This window comes from Heliangelus exortis, chromosome 3, assembly GCF_036169615.1.
Source record: "Heliangelus exortis chromosome 3, bHelExo1.hap1, whole genome shotgun sequence".
Lineage (NCBI taxonomy): Eukaryota > Metazoa > Chordata > Aves > Apodiformes > Trochilidae > Heliangelus > Heliangelus exortis.
The window spans coordinates 1769276-1786140 of record NC_092424.1 but is presented as its reverse complement, the minus strand read 5'-3'; the positions used below and the strand labels follow the sequence as shown (position 1 = coordinate 1786140).

The following is a 16865-nucleotide window of genomic DNA, read 5'->3' as shown; positions in this document are numbered from 1 at the left end:
TCTATCTCTCTCCTGGTTGCTGCTGAACATTGTTAAGAAACAGCAAAATTTGCAGGAGCCCCAGAACTCTGTCCTGACTTGAACCAATTGCAGTACTCCCTTACCAGTGCCTATCAGAGGAGAAAAATGATCAGAAAATCGATTTTTCTGCTGTCTAAAAAAGGTCATTCCTCCCCAGAGCAAAAGCATCAATTGGGCAGTGCTCTGGCATCAGGCACCTTTTGGTAGGAAATATGTGAAAGCTTCACAACTTCTCCATGCAAGAGTCATTTGTAACCACGTGTCACACAACAGGCAGATTTCTACTTTCCCCAGCAACTTTGATAAAGAAAGGAATTTATCATGATTAGAAAAGCCTTGTTCTCCTCAGAAATCACTCCAAAAAGCAGCAAAAATTTCAGTGATGCCACAAACCAAAGATAGGAGACTGAAGGCATAGACTTGGCTAATTTGACAAGCTCCACTGATGCTCAGGTGTCTCCTTAGTAAAAATCAACCTGACAACTTTGAGAGTTGGTGACAAAAGATCTAAAATGAAATTTTGACATCATCAAAAAAAGCTAAGGGTATCTTTTGATATAAAAGTTTTGACTTTTAAACCTGCAAAACCCTAAACTAACAGAGTTATGTCACCCAGATAATGCTTTTCATTCAAAGGAGTTTTGCAAAATGAGATTTTTTTGTAAAGGAATGTTAAAATTGGGAATCAGGCAAGTGTCTGCATTCCACTAACACCACTTTTACATCTGTACTCTCATTTCCATCCAAACACGTTTTTAAGAACTCCTGAAGGGTACTGAAGGCAAAAAATAACCTTTTTTTCTTTTTCATTTTATGCTTGCTCATGGTACTGGAAGTCAGTTATCTAACCAGGATGCACAACCATAATCCTTGACTAAACATTCATCCTCTTTTCTTCTGCAGAATCACATTACAGTCAGAACAACAACACCCAGTAAGCAAATTGGATTTCTGCTCTCAGATTTCAAGTATTTTCTACAAGACAAGAGATGAAAAAATAAGGCAGCCAAGTTCTAATCTTTGGTCTTCAAGTCATCCAGTGAGAAAATCCTATTTGTCTGATTCTTCATCTTGGAGCAAAGTGATGAACACACACAAACTGAACAGGCAAGGGCACTTAGGACAGAGGTGGAGTAGTTATTGAGTAACAGGAACCTGGAACTGCTCAGTCAGGTCACAAAGTGAGGCCAGAGATTCCCAGAGGAAGCCTAACTAAAGATTTACAAACCACATCTGCAAAAGGCAAGAATTCAATTTACTTCAGCAGCTCATTGCCTGCCATTTCCTAATTGCATAGCATGATTTTGGTAAATTGTTCAGCTCAACACAGTGAATTATCAGGGATACCACATGATAGGAATGTGTAATTAGCTAACTCACAGTGTAATTACCCAGCACACAGTGTACACACAAGGTATTTACAGAAATAAAGTATCACTGCCAACATTGGTGATGAAGATCTCTGCAGTTGTAGCTATCCCAAATCTAAGTGTAATCTGGATATCATTGCACAGGTACCAAGGTGAAAAAAAACCACCTGTGCATAGTAAGTTACACTGCTATGAGTATTACCTTCAAAAGGTATTTTAAAAATGAAAAAAACCCAAAACAAAGCCAAGATATAGCTCACAGCTGGCTCTGTAATTTTGCAATGCATTAACTCTAGCACAAGATAATTCTCTTTAGAACAAGTGCTCTGGCTGAAAGGCAGAAATACAGAAATTTAATAACCTTACACAAGTAGAAATGCACAGGAAGAACTCAAGGAATATTAACAGTAGAAACCTCAGGAATTTCTCACAAGCTATAAAAAGTTCACAAAGAAGTTCTGTCCAATCTTTTATGAGAGACAAAATTGACATCTACTGGTAATTCAACATAAATGGTTGAAATCTTCAGCAACCTTAATAAAAAACAGCTCTGAAAAGGACACTCAGGATGCTGACTCCAAATAGAGAGTGCAGAGTAGAATGAAGCTTTGTTCTACTGTCACCTCACTGAAAGCATTTAAGAAAATCATCCCTGCTTCAAAACACCAGAACATCAGGAATTCAGTTCAGGTGGAAGCACAATTTTCTGCTTTGTTTTTTTTCCCCACCATTCCCATCTCTGAACTGCTTTCTGTCTAGTGAACAATAAACCCACCTAGAAGTAACAACAGCTTCATACCACCTTTTGAACCAGTGAGCTTCTCAACCCTGCACAAATTTCCCTTACCTTTCATCCATGTGTCACAGCAGTTCATCTAAATTAAAGAAGCTGATTGATGGGGACAGCAACACAATATTGTATTTTTCTTAAGAGTTGGGAAAGACCTCTTTTCACAGAATTGCTCTGAAGATCATCTGGTCCACCTTTCCTGCTCAAGCAAGCTGCTCATTATTTTGTCCATTCAGGTTTTGAGTATATTCAAGGATAGAGATACCACATTTTTTTTTTTTTAATTAATAATCTAAATTTCTTGGTTTGATTGTTAATCCCAGGGCTTACTTGGAGCGAGATCTCAAAGAAAATCTCATTTTCCACAGGGAAAACAAAGAAATCAAGTGCCTTAAAATTTTTTTAACACACTTCTTGATGCATCACAAAAAACACCCAGGTTTTGGGTTTGGTTTTTTTTTTTCCTTCCCATTCTGAGGAGTAGTGGGGATCCCAGATTTCCTACCTGCTGTCCTGTCTGCGGTAATCCTGCTGCTCTATTCTGATCATGGGCTTCACCATTCCTCGTTCAGTTGTGCTGGATGCTGATGATGTCCTGTCCCCATCCAGCCTGCTGGTGCTCTAATTCAAAAGAGCAGGAGAGGTGCTTAACATGCAAAGAGTGGCTCAGGCAGCAGTGGGAAAACCAAGGGGCAATTTGGAGGCTTGAAAAGAGAGATGGGAAAAGAGAAGAGAGGAGCCCAGCACGGAATCCAGGGGCTCAGCACCTTGGTTTCAGCACAATGAAACACCCAAGAACACACTTGCCATTCAAAAAATGACCATGGCCAGCTAGGAGCTGTTGTTTTATGTTGCCAGAATAGAAAATTAAAAGTTCTTTATGACAAGAAGATGGAAAGATGACTTTATTTAAAACTTGTGTAGCTATCGACGTAAATTAAGACCGAATTGTTGCTGAAAACTTGAGTTAAGAGATAAAGTGAAACCTCTGACAGATTTAGAGCTGGCTCCCCTACCCTGCTTCTGTATCTGCTGACATTATTGCTAGAATTTATCCTGTTCTTTAGGGCAGTCTGATCTGCACATAACTCACAGGCTCCTAGATTGCTGCACATCATTTTCCAAGACAAGAAGTGGTAATTCAAAGTGTGAATTCTTTATTTTTTAATGTATCATATTGTTTGTTTTCTTTCAGTGTCAAAAGCTCCTTAATAGGAAGCTTTTAATTTATGTTCTCCAATCACACCAAACCTTATCAGGAAGGGGGAAACCACACTGCAAACTCTGCAGCAATTATTTATCAGTGTAAACAGTAGAATCAACACCTCAATAAATTAAGAATCATTTCAACTTTTCCCAAGAAATGTCTAGGGCTGAATAATTTGCAAGAAACCCAAAAAGTGCATTTCAAAGGAAGAGTTTGAACAAAATGGGTTTTTCACTGAAATGCCAACCCATGAATCACTTCTCATCACCAGCTCTCAGAGAACTTGACTTTAAGTTATTGTTACACTTATTTCATATAGAAAAGCAAAATTCTATGAGATGGGTATTCTAATCCTACAGTTAAAAAACCAAGTGATTCCCCAGTGATTTACAAGATGTAATACATATTCTCAAACAGTAAAATTAAAAAAATAAAATAATAAATAAATTAAAATTTCCCAGGTCCACTAAAAGTATTTTTCTGTAATAATGTCAGAATCTCCAATTCTGAACAACTTCTGGGGTATTCTTAGTACTTTTTGAAGTTTCTTTTTTTTTCCTCCCAAGATGTCACTAAACAAATTTTTATCAGAATGCACCCAAGATAAAAAAATCGTTTTGTCACAAAGCTATAAAGGAGAAAAACAGAATCAGAAGTCTTCAGCAAGAAAAAAAAATTAAGATTAACAGATATGTGCAAAAGGTATCAGAGTATTATTAATACCTACACTGCCACACCAATATCACTACACTTTTTTACAAATATTTCAATTGGATAATAAAAAAATAGAAATGCATTTCTGGGAGGACTACTGCATTTGATGCTGCTGAAATAATTTATTCTCTCATTTCACCTGCAACACAAGGAAAGGCATTAACCATTGTGTCATTTCACTCTGGTTTTATGCCCTTGGAAAATGCAACTCTGGCACAGAATTTATGAACAGAAAGACAGGGCAGAAATAAAGGAAGAAAAGATGATCACCTCATAAAATGTTTATAACTATGACTGCAGAGAGGGTTTGTTTAGAGAGTGTGTGTACAGAACTCTACTAACACAAAAGTCAGTCATTAAATTTTAAAGGCCCAGTTAAATTAAAATTGGACACATTTATATAAAAGATTTATTTAGCCTCTGGCAGGTGACACCAATCATGTGCTCACACAACAAGCAGCATGGCTGATGGGATCTTTACCTGCATGTAATCTGCCTTTTCAGTAGGGCAGTTTGGGAAAAAATGGTTCTAAAAGACAAATTTCCTGTTGCACAGAATGAATGCCAAATCCCAGCTCAAACAGAACAGTTTTGTGGGGAAAAAAAAAAAATGCACATTTTTAGCCAAGTCCACCCACAGCAGATGCCTGGGGAGAATGATGAACTGGCTGCACTTTCCCAAACACGAGTCATGTTTTAATTTTGACCTAACTTAGTCACTTCTTTTATTATTAATTTAGTCATAATATAGTACCTTGCTTGCTGGCAATGCTGTTCCACTGTGAACATCTCCCTCCAGATCAAACGTGGTTTCCTGAACAGCTCTAGAAGCAAGATAAGCACATTACAAGCACATTTTAGAAATTACATTGCTCAACATTTAGCAGTAGCTAAAATTAGTAAATTAAAGATGTATGCCATGAGTCCAGCTAGTATTCACTTTTTGAAACACTGGATCAATTCTTTATAGAAAAACAGTACAAATAACTCTAATTTCATTTGGAAGAAGATTGTTGTTTTAGTCCAGTGAGAATATACACACAAAAATATAAATAACAGGAAACCCAGACATGTTCAAGGTGCTGTATTCACTGTCATGGACCTGCTACAATTTTCTGCTCAGCTCCTCAGTACCAACTCTACAACAATCCTGATAATGTCAGCCATTTACAAACAGCATTATTGCATTTCATTATCTGATTATTCTCAATATTTAAATTATATCTGATTGCTGGAGCTGCAGCAGCCCTTTGCCAGAAATTCAGCTTCCAGTGCAAGCTCTGGAGCAGCACAGTGCTTGGCAGCTGACAAGGTAAAAACCTGCAAAATTTGCTCCTGATCTGCATGCTGGATGTAGGATCAGCTCCAGGCAGAAACATTCCATGAAACCTGAAGGGCTGAAGGGCTGCCTGCAACAAGGACATAGTCTACTTCCAAGTTAAAATAAAGTGGAACAAAAAATAATAATAGTTAAAGTATACTATGCTAGTACTCTCATTTGGACCCAGAGAGGATGGGAGATCTGATCTAATTTATTCCAGGCCATCCTATCTGATTTTAAGGGTGTTTCTCCTCATTATTTCTATAGCCACTAAAAACCAAACAAACTAAAAATAAAAATAACCCACAACACCCCCCAACAAATAATACCTGAGCCCTTACAAGCCACTGAAGCCATGATCAGTATTTTTATTATGGACCTATTAAAAATATGACAATATAGAGAAATAAGATGGACTTCTAGACCGTTGATCCTTGCAACAAAGAAACCAGAAGTAATCACCCTGTAAAAAATGATTGCTGTATTGAGACATTTAGTTCCTGACAGTCTGATTTTGTCACTACCCTACTTATTTTCCAAATCCCTCCAGTGGAATTTTAGAAGTTACTGGCTAAGGCAAAACAAAACAGAAAACATTCAGCTAATTCTTTATTTTCCTGGAGGCTGGAACTGAACTTCACATTCAAATAAGAAATCCCACAGAAGCAAGCTTCAGGAAAACTTGTCAAAAAGACACTTGCTAATCCTGAGAGAAATCACAAGGTGGAGCTCAAGTATTAAAATAGTTATTATATATAAAACACTTAAAAGCAGCTACTCAAAACTCATTTCAATATCATCCTCTACTCACAGCCCATTCATAGTGCTCTCATTCTCTATTTTTTTACAAAGCTCATCCCTTGACCTCAATGGGAAGAAAATGTCACCCAATGCAGACAGGAAATGTGCTACTAAATACATCTGATTATTAAAATAATTCAGAGACCTGGGAGCATCTCCCCACAACTTAGACCTCAAAACCTAGAGAAGCTTCTTCACTTATTTATGAATCCAGAAGTCCAACATTTACTCCTTCTACCCACAGCATCACAATTTGGGAAATCTGCCTCTCAAAAGTTAAGATTTAATATGGAATCCTTGTTTCACATGCAAAAATAGCAGAACCTCAGAAGTCAGTGGCATAAAAGCCAGGGCCAGTTATGTAGGGCTCACAACTTCTCACTGCACTTTCTCCAAAACCCTTTATATACAGATTAGAGAAGAGGATTTATGGGCCAGTTGTACTAACCCATAATTGTACTCACCCAGTTTTGTGCCTTGGACCTTTGACCATAAGGCTGGAATCAATAGGTCTTTTAGGAATAATATGGTCCTGAGTGGGATCCACAAACTTAAATACATGAGATGACCCAAACTGGACCTTCATGCCACTCTGCAGCATGGTGGTTTCAGAGATTCGCTGCCCCTCCACATAAGTTTCAGCATCCATGCTTCTGGGGGTTACAGTCACAACTCCATCCATATTGGTGAGGTCACAATGATGAGGTTGAATTCCTGGACCAAATAACTGCAAAGAGAAAAGGTTAACACAGAATAAACTGAATTAGACTGCAGCAGAAATTGAAACAAACCCGATTCATCTGCAGCTTACCCTATTAACCAAGTAGTAACTTAACTTGCTGATGAATTTAACACAGATGAGTGTGACTAAGATCAGCTGAGTTTCACTTCTATTTTTCTTGCAACACTGATAAACAGACATGCAAACAGAATGTGCAACAGAAATTCCTTAAAAGTCTTTGTATTTTTGGTCATCTGATGTTCAGAACTGTTTTCTTCCACTTGCTCTTGTGATGTGAAATCTCCTAATGCAAATATTTCAAGCCAATTAACTGCACTTACATGGACTCAGGGTACTGGAAGAGACTCCCTGGTATGAAGTTGATGTAACTGTGCTTATCTTGGAAATGTCAGAAATTCAACCTCTCTCCAAGGGGTGAGAGTAGGACTGGAAAGGCAGGAAAAGCACTGACACACACCACTTGATCCAGTGGATGAAAAATCCCCCATTTTAAATGATGAAATCCTTAAGAAATTCTTAAAGCAACGGAGATGAAATAAAATAAATCAAAGAATTTGGACCATTAACATGAAACTGAAGTAATATTTTACCCTTCTAGCTTTGAGGGAGAACTTAGCTGCTCATCATTAATCCGGATCTTTGAACAAGGTCTGAGATCCCCTTAAGGAGCTGTATCAGTCAAGAGTCACAGAATAATTTTCTGCACTTAGACATAATGATCAACATCAGATCAGTTCTGTCATCTGCTTGCCCCCCCCAGCCCACAATACCTGAATGGAATTGTCATCAAATTTTTCAGTCCCAACTTCAGTGACACTTAGTTGTAGACGATAGAGCTTTGGTTTATCTCTGGAGTCAGAGCCATCTGGGAAGCAGATGACAAACATCAATTGGCAAGCTATTAAAGCTGAAATACTCACACACTATTTCTACAGTATTGCAAGTTAGCTCAGAGTACCAATGTTCTCCAAAAAAAAAAAAAAAAAAAAAATATATAGACATTTCTTTCAAGATAGAAGCTATAAAAACATGAAAAGAGCTCACGCAACAGAGTTTGTCTTCTGCAAGTGAAAAGAACAAATTCATCAAGAACTACTATTTTGAACATACTTTGAAAAATTTGTTTCCTTAGAAGTTTAAGCAAAAAAAATTGTTAACCTTCAACATTTTATGTATCACTATGGGCTTAAAAAATTAGCAAAGAGTGTATCTGCATCTCTCTCTAGGTATAGTATTTATTGATCTTATTAAAAGCACAGATTGTCAGCACAATTTACTGTCAGGTGGACAACATGCCAAACTCTTTTCTAGCCACCAGATACTGAAGTAGAGTAATATTAGAAGTGAATCTTGCAAAATGTTTACCAATGGCAGCTTTAGTCTTGATACACATCACTTCTGGAATTATCTTTGCAGTGACCAACATTTTCATCTTGCAGAAAATGAAGTCAAGGTTTCTTTTCTTCCTCCCTTCAGAAGTCCCAACAGAGTAAAATATAACAACACACTGGGAGCAGCACAGGATTTAGCTGCTGCCTTCACAGGCCAACACAGATGGGGTCTGGCACACATTTTAATACTCTGAACTATTACTGTCACTTCTGACTCCTCTGGCTTCATCCTCCTCCAAAGGGAGGATGCAAAAAAAAAAAAAAAAAAAAGGGAGTCTGCAGGACAAGGAATATGTTACTTGTGGACAAAGAATGATCTCAAGTCATTCCAAAAAAGCATGAGCATCACTGAAGTGAGGGATCCTGTGTCTCCTGTGGGATATCAGTCATCTTCAGACTTTAAGTGAAGGTGACTGTAAACACAACCTCCATAAATCTAATTGAAAACTCCCAGCATTATTACCAGACCCTGTTTATTTAAGTCAGAATGCATGCCCTAAACTTTCACTTAGCTCATGAAACCCTCAAGCAACCCTTCAGTGAGAAGTATTTAAAAGAATGGTCAAGTGGGAGGTGTCCCTGCCCATGCAGGGGAGTGGAAACTAAATGATCTTTAAGTTCCCTCCAAACCAAAACCATTCTATGATTCTATGATTGAATAAGGTCAACAGCTCAGAGAAGATTTAAAATTAAGAACTAGTAAAAGCAGAAGACACAAAGAAAGGAAATCAACAGCATAAAAGAACAAAAAATCACTATGTACTATCCAGTTATTGAACATATTTAGAATCACTATAATAATAATAATTTGTCATCCATCACACACACAAAAATTATTAAACATAGAAGCACTCAGTCCTCTGAACATTTTTTCAGGTAGAGATAAGCCTTTTGTTAAATCCCACTGTTTGAGTCTACAGTAACATACATCTAATATCACTGTGCACTAAAAAAAAAAAAAAGTAATGCTAATACAGGAGCTTCAGCAAATTGAGTGCAGTTTTTCATAATTAATGATGCTAATCAGAAATTATATGGCTGCATCTGCAATGTCACCCAATGCAGACAGGAAATGTGCTACTAAATACATCTGATTATTAAAATAATTCAGAGACCTGGGAGCATCTCCCCACAACTTAGACCTCAAAACTTAGAGAAGCTTCTTCACTTATTTATGAATCCAGAAGTCCAACATTTACTCCTTCTACCCACAGCATCACAATTTGGGAAATGTGTCTCTCAAAAGTTAAGATTTAATTTGGAATCCTTGTTTCACATGCAAAAATAGCAGAACCTCAGAAGTCAGTGGCCTAAAAGTCTGGGCCAGTTATGTAGGGTTGACAACTTCTCACTGCACTTTCTCCAAAACCCTTTATATACAGATTAGAGAACAGGATTTATGGGCTAGTTGATTTCATCCCTATACTAAATAAACTTCCCTCCCACTCTCTCCTTTTTAATTTTTTGGTATCTTAAAATAAAACTTTAAAATATTCTTACATATTTCTGAACTATTCCATAAAACACATGATAAAATCTTATGGTTTTCAAGTGCTTATTTGAGATAACTTCTGCATTTCCTTCCTGAGATCAGCACTTGTGACTCAATCAATACCAAGTTCCTGCTAATAAATGTTTACTTCCCACCTCTGTATGGCCTCACTATTGATGCATGTCATGGAAAAAGTGCTTTCATAGAAGGAATTTAATTTAGTAACATGGTGTTTCTGCTGAGGCAAATGAAGACTGCTTGGTTTCTCTGGAGTGTCCAATGTAAGAAGAAAAAACTTAATTCAAAACCACTGCACTGGATTCAAACATTTTTTTTTTTCTTCTGAGGGAAAGGAGCAAAATTCAAGGTGCTACTGAAAGTTCTTTGGAGCACCAGCAGTAAAATTCAGTTTCTACAAGAAAAGGTATCTTGATGACAGCTACTCCAAATCCTAACCAGAATGAAAGGGCTTTTTGTTCTGGGGGAGGGCAGGAAGGTTGCATTAGACTACAATGTCAAGTCTTGTGTTTCCTGTTTTTCAACAACTGGAAGCTGGCCTAGAGGTTGTTTGGAATGCATTCCTCCAGAATCCTCCATCCCTAATGGCAAATCCCAGCTCCCAAACCATGACAGCCCAAGAGGGTCTCAGCCAAACTTTAGAGACTTCTGGGGGTTCAGAAGGACAATGCACAGGATCCAAGACATACAACTTGAAGCCCAGGATTTGGGGAGGGAATAATGTATCTGGGGCTTTTATCTGATGCACTGTTTTCCTTTAAATTCAGAAATTTGGCTGGTCAAAGTTTTCAGGAAGACAGACAATGAACAAGCAGTCTGAATTCATCAATGGGTTGAGCACTCAGGGCACAAGTTGGAAGAGTTCTTTAAACCTCAGTGTTGTCAGGAAAACACCAACATTTAGTACTTTTATACCAGCCTAGAAAATAAAACAAGGAAATAGAAGCTAAAAAGCAACAAAAAGGAAAAAGTGTTTTGGTAGATGTTTCACTACAAAGAAAAATGTGGATTCTTGCCAGTTTGGCAAAAGCAGGACACATCTAAACATGACATTAAACTCCAAGGAGAACCAAAGATCCCGAAGAGTTTGCAGGTTAGGTGATCAACTTCAAACCCTACAGATAGAACTGAACCCAACTCTAGTGTATGATGTGACTACATCTCTGGCTTACACCATTAACATTAGATGACAAAACAAACCAGGCAGCAGAAATCCCAAAGGATGCTACAGAACACCAGAGTGGGGTCACTCTACCAGAGATCCTGCACATCAAAATGGATTTCATCCAGTGCATGGACAAGAAGAAGCACTGAATACAGCCCAGTGAGCCCCATGCCATTGACACAGTTCACTTTTTGAGCAAGAATTCTGCAAGCAGATGGATCAAAGAGATTTTTCTCTCTCCCCCAACACTGCTTCTCAATCACCCTACAAAATTTGTTAACCTCAGGTGGAGGCAGCACATTCATGGTTTGACGTTTGTCCACAGACAGAATAATGAAATGGTTAAGATAATAATAATAATAAGATAAATGATTGCTTCAGAGGAACAGTCCCTTGGGAAAAAAATTAAGATTAGCACGGCAGCCTTACCATTTGTCAAAAAGAAACAAAAGATTTAAAGGCCATAGTTTGGTTTTTTTAGTGACTAATGAGGGAAGAGTATGAAATAGAGCGTTACCTTCGTAAGCGTGATAGTTGTAGTAGGCAAAGTGATTCCTTCTCCCTGGGGTTAGAAACACATGCAGAGGACCCAGGTGAAGGCAGCACCAGCAGGACAGAAACCATGCAGAACATGTGAAAGAGGGCAGGAAAAGAAAAGACAGGAAAGGGTGAAACTGGAGCCAGACACCAGGTTATTCAATTCATACGGCTGAAGTGCATCAAAACTCTTTCAACTTTAGAAACTGCACAGAATATCTCAAGACACCAGGACTACAAAGCTACTGAGTGAAACAATCCTTATTGTTTAGAAAAGGGACAACAAGCTGTTAGAAGAAAAACATGAACAAAAGGTCAGTCCCACAGGCAATGTGAAAAGGGCTCAGTACACAGCTTTGCCACCTGTGGCATTGCAGATTGTTTTTCCTCTCTGAGTTAATGGATGTCTTGCTCCACTGCCCAAGCACAAGGCTTTAATGCTAAGGCAACAAAGCTCCACGGAGAGGGAGAGTTTGGAGCACACATTAAAAAAACACCCAAATAAATTACTATTAAAAGAATCCAAAATATTAATATGCAAATCAAACCTCAGCATACAGCACGCAATAAAAATACATTTAATACGTTCTCTGTACTGCTAATTTCACCTGGCTTTTCCAAAAACATTCCACACTAGGAATTTAATCTTTTGTTTGCAGTTCTGGTCCAAGTTTTCAGCACCACCCTTGCTTTACAAAAGGCAAACATTTAGGCTTCAAATTACACATCACTTGGATACCTGAGCATACCACAATTAGACTTAGTAGGAAAAAAGAGCTGCAAACAACTATATCACCAAAAACTGGAAGTCTGTGTCTGACTCCTTAAACATGAAGACAACAGAAATTAAGAGATGTTTTGTTTTTCTAGGTATGCTACAGTGTATTCCAAAGGTAAACCAAAACAGCTCTAAGTAATGCTTTTTCTGGTTCCCCCTCCAAATCACCACACAACCTGTTCAACTGTTTTCCTTACAATAATATCCAAAAAATACAAAAGGAATTGAAGTTTGAGTAGTTTTTTTTGTTTTGCAATACTTAAAACTTTGTATTTGAAACCATGCTAGTCCAGACATGTTGTCAGTCAATCCTTTCTCCCCTTTTTTAACTCCAAACTTTTATAACTAAAATTTAGTCTTATAGCAACGTGCAGCTCTACCTCCAGACAGCTCTAATTCAGAAGAGCTGCTATGGCACCTCCTTACACTGCCAACATCTTTGTGTCAAAGTCTTGTTTCTAGAAAATCTGAATTACTCTGTAACCATGTATTTTAGATTATTAGGCAACCAGAATTCTTACCTGGGCTTAATTCTACCAGGTATGGTAGTTTCTCAGGAGGAAGGCAAGAGCCATAGCCAGACCCGTCAACTCTTTCCTTCCCCTTTAAGGGTTTTCCATCCATTATTTTCTTGGATTTCTTTGGGATATAATCAGGAGGCCTCCTTTTCAACTGAAAAACCAGTATTCCTGAAACACAACATCCTTTGAGTCTCAGTGCCAGTGAACAAACAAACACCCCACATCTACTGGATTTCTAAATGTTCCACAGAATTATTTTCAGCTTGCAAGTTCCTGACACTTCTTTCTGTAGTTATTTTAAGTTAAAACTGTCCCAAAGATTTCTAGAATACTTCTCCACAATAGTTAAGTTAGAAACTTTGGTTTAAAATGTAAAATCCTTCAACTTTCTAAGGATGTATTACTATAAACACTGCTGACTGAACTAGTAAATAACTCTAAAAGCTTCAGTCATTAATAGCACCTGAAAAAAAAACACTGGCATTTATGTTCTGATTTCCTACTGTACAGGGGGTCCACATCATGGCTTACAAAGGCACAAAAAAATCCTTCCAAGCTTTTCAGACATACCTTTATCTGTAGGCCACTCTCTGAATATCTGCAGTGGGCACTCATCATCATCAAGAATAGTTTCTTTAGCACCTTTATCATCAGAGTGCTGAGCACCAGGAGGCAGCACGACCTGGAAAAGAAGCATCATCAGTTCTCTGAGCTGTTACCAGAAGAGAAGAGTCAGGGTTATATCTCATTATAAACAAACAAAAATAAATCAGGAGATAATACATCAGTAACCTGAAATGGATTTTGCTTTCCAGGGCTTTTTCTAACTCTCTTGCCTCTTGTTACACACTCACAATATATTTTAAAAGGAAAAGAAAGCAAGTGACACTTAAGGTAACCAACATTTTGAGTAAACAAAATATTCCAACTTCTCAGCTGTGAAGACGAAGGAAAAAAAAATCTGTGGAGATGACAAAACCAACCTGATGTTTCCTGAATTATCTCTCACAAACTGGAACCAGTCTCTCATTTTGCTGATACCATTTCAGCTGGCACATGATGCAAGAACTTTTAGTAACAGCAAGACAAGCTGCCAACAAGAATGTGGGGATACCTCCTGCCCCTTTCTCTTACCCAACCTTCCCCTGCTCCGAGGACACAAGTACCCAAGTTTTTCCTTAAAATTAAATACATCTTCCTTAAAATTATAGATATATCTTTAGACAGCTGAACTGCATTTCACACGATTGCTTCATGCTGCCTAGCTTTAAGGAAGAACTACCAGTATACCTTGGGAAGAAAACCACAGAGATGCACATTACAATTAAATCCTGACAAAGCAGGGAATGGGGGAGATGTTGATCCGGGAATTCTGCCTCTCCAGGAGGCAGAGCCTGGGATTTCAGGCACATTTGCATTACTGCTCCTCCCAGTGAGGCAGTGGTACAGTGCCTGGGCACCCTCCAGAGCTGAATGCCAGAATAAAATCCCTTTGACTCCCTCATCTCTGATCCCAACAATGCCATTTCAATTCAGACAGTTCCATCTTAAACAAACCAGGCAAAATTATTCCCAGTTCTCAACCACGACCCATGCAACACCTCCTGAAGTTTGGCTCCTGCAGCCCCAGAGAAGCTTAGTTCTCAGTTCCACTTAGTTCTTGCCTCCTCTCCTCACTCATTTCAGCCTTAAAGTTCTCACAGATCCACCTCAAATGTCCTTTCATCTTCTTCCAAGCAGGAAACCAGCAGGGTTAAGAGCAGAAGTATGTGATCCAGTCATTGGCCTTTGCCTAAAACGTTTTCTATGCAAAACCTGGCTAAACATAGGACTAATTAAATTATCTTTAATTAGATTTTCAAATAGACAAGATACTATAGAGAAAAACATTCAAATGTGTAAACTGAAGGGAAACAGAAACACATCTACACTCAAACCATCTTCCCAAACCACTCTTCTATTTCCCAGCTCAGATTTTTAAATCAATTCTACAACCTGTGCCTGGTGTTGGGCTTAGTGACAGCAACAGGAAACTAAACAAGATAAAAAAGTTGATCTAAACAAGATAAATTCAGACAAAAAGCCTGAATTCCCTCCTCCTCCCAACCCCTTTCCATTCCTCCCATCCCTCAGGAAACCTGAGCCAATACCTCACTTCAAAGTGTGTGACCTGACCTGAAAAAGACACAAAAACACCACATCTGAGCTTGTGCAGAGCAGGAGGTGTAAAAAATTGTAATGAAGCCACTATCTGTGTTTTTGTAAATATTGCCTCAGTCACCACAAAGCTGAAATCCCTGCACTGCAGAATAATGGGAGAAATGTGGGAACAAATTGATCTGGTGATTGGGTTCTGGCTCATGGGTAAAAACTCGGTTTCAATTTGAAAAACAAAAGATGCAGTAAAATATCCTTTCCTGAACTTGAATCCATACAGAGTGCTGAGATCAGGCAGAGACATCTCCCTGAGTTCTGCAGGAGCACAGGAGATGGAGAGGGGTAAAACCAGCTTAAAATCACCAGTTTTGGGTGCAGGCTGTCAGCTGCAACCTGAACCAAATTAATAACAGATACTTCTAAAGAACAGACTCTGCTTCCTCATAATTGCATTCATGAGCACATACAAATTGTCATAAAGCCATTCCAATCTATATTTATCCATTTAAAATGTGGTGGAACATGCAGAAAATACAAGCTAAGAGATTTAAATTAAGTCCAAGGCAATTTAGGATTTAGCTTGATCTGTAGATATTATTTACCACAGGGAGCTTAAGTATTTGAGTAATATCTTCTCTTCTTTATCCCATCAAATGCTTTGGAAGTTATCAGATCTATCCTTAGCAGAAGTTTCACATAAAGAGACCCATGCTATAATAGGTCTCCAATAAGTTCTTTTGTCATTTCAATGTTTTTAAAACAAAAAACTCTTATCTACTTCATGTTTTAATATAACTGCTTATTCAAATCAATTAATCCTTAATTTTCCTTACAAATTGGGAACAGAGGCATCTGAAAAAAAACCCCAAAACAACTAATCTTGCTAAAAAATATTTAATACCCTATTGTAATAATGTCTATTTCTTAAAAAAAATAACAAAACAAGGACTCCAAACCCTAATCACCATGAACTGCATGGTTTTGCTTGACATCACAAAAACTTTTTAATGCCTAAATTAAAAAATAAAGCCATGGTAACTAAAACAGAGTCTAATCAAGGTTATACTTTCAAGATTTAACTGGTTTCCACGTCCCATGCAGGAAGTTCTAGAACTGGGAATAAAGGTCCAGCCTGATACAGCATGGAGGAGGGTATGAAAGTAAACAACTAAATAACTCTTATTTACAATAAAAGTTATTGATGGGAAGTGTTCAGAAAAAATTTTACAGTGTTCACCTTTCAACAGAAACTTCAGAAGTGAGTAGACTTTATTACTGGTGTTTCTGCAACCTTATAAAGGTCTTGTATAACTTAAAATCTCTTAATGATTAAGTAAATTGTGTTGCTTAAATCTTCTTTGAGGAGACTTCACTGCCACCAGCAAAACATTTAAAAATCTCAACCAACAGAAAACTAAAGTTACAGAGTAAAAAAGTAAAGAATAAGAATGGATTTTCTGTGAAGTATGAGGAAAAGGGGTAAAGGAGCAGCAGTGACACCCAGCTGGCACTATGGGGTTGAGCTGCCAAACCAAAGCAATGATGAAAGACACAGGAAGCTAAAACTAAGATACTGTCATGTTTCAAGCAACAAAAGCAACTTCCTAGAATATTTGGCAAAAAGTACATTCTCAGGTTAGGTTAAAATACCTAATTTCACACCAAAAAAATGGAGGATTCTAATGATGAAACTCGAGCACTGCATCAGCAGAAGTGTTGAGGAAGTCCAAGTAGATTTTAGCCAACTGCTATGGCTACAAACCAATAAAGTCTTCTACATTTAAAGGCATATATAATAAATAAATAAAGTTAAAAGACCTGCAGTTAGCCAATGAAGACC

General features: G+C 37.9%; 1 protein-coding gene across 32 annotated transcripts in view; it reads right to left on the bottom strand.

Annotated features, from left to right (window-relative positions):
- The window catches only part of AFDN (afadin, adherens junction formation factor), a 117068-nt gene that overhangs the window by 56375 nt on the left and 43828 nt on the right, over positions 1-16865 (bottom strand). For 25 of the 32 annotated variants that reach the window (XR_011724876.1, XM_071738845.1, XM_071738859.1 and 22 more), the window contains exons 7-13: positions 13439-13550; positions 12869-13036; positions 11550-11594; positions 7737-7831; positions 6689-6951; positions 4857-4926; positions 2687-2802 (exon numbers count right to left, since the gene is read on the bottom strand). Coding sequence is in view for 31 of the 32 variants with exons in the window: in XM_071738845.1 (XP_071594946.1) it covers positions 2687-2802; positions 4857-4926; positions 6689-6951; positions 7737-7831; positions 11550-11594; positions 12869-13036; positions 13439-13550 (869 nt within the window). In the remaining variant the exon portion in view is untranslated. The remainder of the gene's footprint in view (positions 1-2686; positions 2803-4856; positions 4927-6688; positions 6952-7736; positions 7832-11549; positions 11595-12868; positions 13037-13438; positions 13551-16865) is intronic. The other 7 variants (XM_071738853.1, XM_071738867.1, XM_071738869.1 and 4 more) reach the window with 1 other exon arrangement.